Source organism: Cucurbita maxima, unplaced genomic scaffold, assembly GCF_002738345.1.
Source record: "Cucurbita maxima cultivar Rimu unplaced genomic scaffold, Cmax_1.0 Cma_Scf00357, whole genome shotgun sequence".
Classification (NCBI taxonomy): domain Eukaryota; kingdom Viridiplantae; phylum Streptophyta; class Magnoliopsida; order Cucurbitales; family Cucurbitaceae; genus Cucurbita; species Cucurbita maxima.
Genome location: NW_019272373.1, coordinates 12,651 through 18,631, shown reverse-complemented (window position 1 = coordinate 18,631; position 5,981 = coordinate 12,651). Strand labels below are relative to the sequence as shown.

Genomic DNA, 5,981 nt, shown 5'->3' with positions numbered 1-5,981 from the left:
TATAATAATTCAGCCATGTTATATTAAAATATACAACCTGTGCAAATTCCTTTCTAGTATAAGATCAACAAAACAAATTAATTTCAACATGATCATAATTTAAATGGTCATGAGATTGTACTCTCGATGATATCAGAGGTTCAAATCGCTCTATACTACACGTTCTTGAACTCATTTTTATTCCATATTAATGTGATAGCAGCTCTGTTACAAAGACTCGATGGAGCTTAGAAGCAAAAGGGTAATAAACTAGTTTACATACAAAAATGTCATGAAGTCTAATGCCTCCAAACTGCAAACTCCTTGGGAAGGAGGTCATCTCGTAAGTGCAAATATAAACCATCATCAAGCAATTATTTAGTGTATTCTAAGATGTCGAACTTATAGTACTTTTATACAATTAGATACGATCATTTTGGTAAAAAGTTTATCAAATTGCAACAAAAATAGCCATAGAATTATTTCTAGGGTTTCTTCTTCCTTCCGACCATACTTATCAAAATCGAAGGTTGTTATCCTTCCATAGGTGTTTATGGATGAGTTGGTTCTGAAATTCAGGCGAACTCGACATTCAAGCTCTAACTTCAAATCTGGTGGATGTGAAATGAACTCAATTTATTTCGACCCATTCTAAACAAACGAGCTTTCACATTTTGGGTCAAAATATTATTTAGATACATAACCCTTTGTAGATAAGGTATGAGCTACCCTACACGTAATTTAAAAGATACGGTATGAATTAAGATAACAAAATTCGAATGTTCGATTTCTTACTCCTGAAATGTTGAACTAAAATAATCAAAATTTAGAGGCCTATTAGATATTATGTCAGAGTATAAACGTATAATTTAAATGTCCAATAAGCTTTTAATCTTACATGATCTTACACGCTCTTTATATGGTATGTTCTTACTACATCTCCCTTGTATAGCATTTAAATGTTCAATAAGAAATATTATTAATTTTATTTTAATTTATACATTTTTTTAATAGGATCAGTATTAGAAAATTAAAAATTTTTTGGTAAAAATTTATTTGAAAAAAAAACAATTCCTTGTCTCCAATGTGATCTCCATGAGGAATCCTCCCTCTAATCTCCGAAGAAACTAAATGGAGGATTTTGCACCTAATCTCTTGGATAATCATTTCTCTAATCTCCACAACCAATGATTTTTTCAGGAATAAAAAATAAAAACCCAAAAAGAGAAAGCTTTCCCAGGAGTCTGTAGACATTATGTTGGAACAATAAACAATAAATGAAAATGTTATCAAATGATCCATATTTACTATTTATGGCAAGAATACGAATATTGAAACTTCTCAAATATACAATCCACTTTTACCTTCCATTCCACTATTTATAGACTATAAAAGTGAAACAAACCAAGCACAAATGTGTTCATGCCTATATTTTTTTTCTACCATTTCAACAAAATATGTTTATTTTCAACACTTGGGCTTTCTCTCTGAATTTCATTGTTCTTCGATTACCAATTCACTACCATCGAATGATCGATCATCCAAAACCCAAAAATTATCGTCAAGATAACAAATGCTCTAAAAGCTAAGAATCAGCTCACTTTACACCGTGGGCCAGCTACGACTTCAGCTTTCGTCCAAATTTATGGTTCTCAACATTGTTTTACTGTTTCTTCCAATGGCCTGGCTCATTTCATTACTTCAATATGTACGTAAATAAGAGAGATAGAAAGAATTGCAAAAGTACTCTATGTTCGTGGTATTTGAGTGAGCAAAATGTTTGTATGTTCAACTATAAAACCAATAAATATGATATTTGGTAAGAGTGGTCGGGTAAAAAATCAATATATTCATAAATTGGAAGGTTGGATTTTAATATTGAAATAAATTAATGTTTTTTGATATGTTTGTCCGTGTGTGTATCTTTTTTTCTTCTTCTTTTTATCAAAGCTTGATATGATTAGTATAAGTGAATATAAATGCTATCAACATAAATTATGATATTAAGAATTGTCAACTTATTTTGGTCATGATTGGTAATCAAAACAACTATACGAGATGCGACATTGGTTTCGAAGACTTTTGGCCTAGAATAAAGGTAAGGTCGAGCATTAGGACTTAGCCTAGAGTAGAGGCAAGTATGATTGAATAGAATTTAGTCACTGCATAAGTTATGTTGGGTTAACGAAGAATAACCCTATCAAAGGTCTAATAAAGCCACAATGTCCAACGTACCATTTATTTTTCCTAACTTGAAGAGAAATTATTTGAAAACGTTCGGTTTATTTAAGGAAAGGATAATACAAAGATATGATATAAATGATATTTTACAATGTGTCATATCAGGCAATAATATAAACATTTTCAATTAATAAATGGCATATCAGAGGAAGGAAATACGAACATACCATGTAGACTATACGTTACCCTCTTTTATGACAAGAATACAAAATATCAAAACTCACCCTTGTTCATTAGCTTTAAAGTTAAAGGACCATAACATTACACTCAATAATATGTGTTACAGTTAACGCCGGATGGTTAACGATGGCTCTTATGAGTTGTTTTTGTAAATCACAAAAATACTAATAACAATAAAAAAAACAATCGATAAGTAAGCACGTAATATTGGGTCACCCATCCTAATATAACATATCGATCGGAGCGGTAGACAATTAAAATTAATTTTGCAAGTATAAAAGTGAAACAAACCCGACACAAGCATTATCATATTTACAAAATGAATTCATTTTCAACACTTGCCTATTTACAACCATTGACGGATCAATCTTCAAAGACCTACCGATCACCGTCAATATAACAAATGTTCTAGAAAGTCACAATCAACTCACTATTCACTGCAAATCTGGCGATGATGACTTGGGAATCCACCAGCTCCCGTTTTTGGGCGGCTACGCCTTCACCTTTCGACCAAACTTTTGGGGGTCAACACAATTTTACTGTACCTTTCAATGGCCTGGGTTTTCGCAGTACTTTGATATCTACAAGGATAGGAGAGATATAATCAAATGCAACAAAACTCTGTGTTTGTGGATTGTTGGAAAACAAGGTATCTGTATGTTTGACTATAAAACCAAATTGTACCATATTTGCCACCCATGGCTGCCTAAATGAATGTAACTAATCAATATATCCATAACCGGGAAAGTTCAAATATAATATTATAGTAAATCATATTAATTTGCTGTTCTTGTGTGTGTTTTTTCTTTTTTTTAAACTTGATATGGGGTATTAGTTTTAATGAATTGTAATATTAAAATTTGTTAAGGTAATTGAACCTATACACTAATTTATTAATTTCTTCCACTTTGATCGAAATTATTTGAAGATGTCACTGCAATGTGGTATAGATAGAATGAGTTTTAATTATTTTTTTTTCCATCGGTTTTTTCGACCAAAAGCGGTTCGTTTTCAATCTTGACGCAACCTGGTCGCGTTATTTTTATTTTCTTTTCTATTTACCATTGAAATATCAACTAAATTTATATCCACCCAATAAAAATAATTTATTTTACAAGCTTGTTGGAATCAACATGATTAGGGTCACGGTCTTACATTGGTCGCGTCATGGTTTTTGTTTATTAGTCTCTCAAATGGTTTGATGGGCGCCACTCGCATGTTGCCTTCTTGTCTATCGTGTAGGTCAAAACCTACTCTCTTAGATATGATATTCTCTATGAGAGATCTCACATAGCGGTGAACAAAATATTTTTTACAAGGGTGTGAAAACCTCTGATACAAGCGTTTTAAAACCTTGAGAGAAAACCCGAAAGAAAAAAATATCTAACGGGGAGTTTGACATTTTAATCAAAAGTACATAATTTATAACAATTTAGCTATGTTATACTAAATTACAGTACTTTTGACATTTTAATCAAAAGTACATAATTTATAACAATTTAGCTATGTTATACTAAATTACAGTACTTATGCAAATTGTTTTCGGGTACAATATCAAGAAAACTAATTAATTTCTATCCATATCATAATCTAAATGTGAATGAGATTATACTCTCGACGATATTAGAGGTTCAAATCACTCTATACTACACGTTCTTGAACTCATTTTTATTCCACATTAACGTGATAGCAACCCTGTTACAAAGGCTTGATGGAGCTTCCAAAAGCAAAAGGGTAATAAACTAGTTTACATACAAAAATGACGTGACGTCTAATGGCTCTAAACTGCAAACTCGTCGGGAAGGAGGTCAGCTCATTGGTTTTTAAGACTTTTGGCCTAGAATAAAGGTAAGGTCGAGCATTAAGACTTAGCCTAGAGTAGAGGCAAGTATGATTGAATAGAATTTAGTCACTGCACAAGTTATGTTGGATTAACGAAGAATAACCTTGTCAAAGGTCTAAAAAAGCCACAATAAACAACGTACCATTTATTTTTCCTAACTTGGAGAGAAACTATTTGAAAACGTTCGGCTTATTTAAGGAAAGGATAATACAAAGATATGATATAAATGATATTTTACAATGTGTCATATCAGGCAATAATATAAACATTTTCAATTAATAAATGACATATCAGAGGAGGGAAATACGAACATACCATGTAGACTGTACGTTACCCTTTTTATGACAAGAATACAAAATATCAAAACTCACCCTTGTTCATCAGCTTTAAAGTTAAAGGACCATAACATTACACTCAAGAATATGTGTTACAGTTAACGACGGATGGTTAACGATGGCTCTTATGAGTTGTTTTTGTAAATCACAAAAATACTAATAACAATAAAAAAAACAATCGATAAGTAAGCACGTAATATTGGGTCACCCATCCTAATATAACAGATCGATCGGAGCGGTACACAATTAAAACTAATTTTGCAAGTATAAAAGTGAAACAAACCCGGCACAAGCATTATCATATTTTCAAAATGAATTCATTTTCAACACTTGCCTTGTCTCTCCTAATGTCGTTGTCCTTCACTACACTATTTACAACCATTGACGGATCAATCTTCAAAGACCCACCGATTACCGTCAATATAACAAATGTTCTAGAAAGTCACAATCAACTTACTGTTCACTGCAAATCTGGCGATGATGACTTGGGAATCCACCAGCTCCCGTATTTGGGCGGCTACGCCTTCACCTTTCGACCAAACTTTTGGGGGACAACACAATTTTACTGTACCTTTCAATGGCCTGGGTTTTCGCAGTACTTTGATATCTACAAGGATTACAGAGATAGAATCAAATGCAACAAAACTCTGTGTTTGTGGATTGTGGGAAAACAAGGAATCTGTATGTTTGACTATAAAACCAAATTGTACGATATTTGCCACGCTTGGCTGCCTAAATGAATGTAACTAATCAATATATCCGGAAACTTCAAATATAATATTATAGTAAATCATATTAATTTGTTGTTCTTGTGTGTGTTTTTTCTTTTTTTAAAATTTGATATGGGGTATTAGTTTTAATGAATTATAATATTAAGATTTGTTAAGGTAATTGAACCTATACACTACTTATTCGATCGAAATTATTTGAAGATGTCCCCGCAATGTGGTATAGATAGGATGAGTTTATGTCTATCTTGTTCGCTTGGTTCAGGCGGCCTTCCCTTATCTTCTCTGACGTTGAGAATATTTCTTGTTTGAGAAATGAGTGCACCCGAATGCCCAACTCTAGATATTTTACAAAAAGAGGAAACAGATAGTAGACATAATTTTCCTCATTTATTGAAAAACCCGGGTACTTTTATAAAAAATAAACCAAACTCAAATGTGGTAAGAATACAAAAAGTAATTAACTTCTTTTTTTTTTTTTTTTCCATCCGTTTTTAAATTTAAAATCTCATTAGCCTTTAATCTTACCTTACCTGTCTCTGTTGTTTGGACCAAAAGGGGTTCGTTTTCAATCTTGACGCAACCTGGTCGTGTTATTTTTATTTTCTTTTCTATTTACCATTGAAATATCAACTAAATTTATAGCCACCCAATAAAAATAATTTATTTTACAAG

The 5,981-nt window shown here is 32.1% G+C and overlaps 1 protein-coding gene across 1 annotated transcript; it reads left to right on the top strand.

The window, feature by feature from the left end:
- Positions 1-4,925: 4,925 nt before the first annotated feature.
- Positions 4,926-5,259, top strand: LOC111474423 (S-protein homolog 3-like; the record flags this gene model as incomplete). Its single annotated transcript, XM_023119517.1, has 1 exon — positions 4,926-5,259. A coding segment is annotated over exon 1 (334 nt), but the record flags the coding sequence as incomplete, so codon positions are not given.
- Between the last annotated feature and the right edge of the window lie 722 nt (positions 5,260-5,981).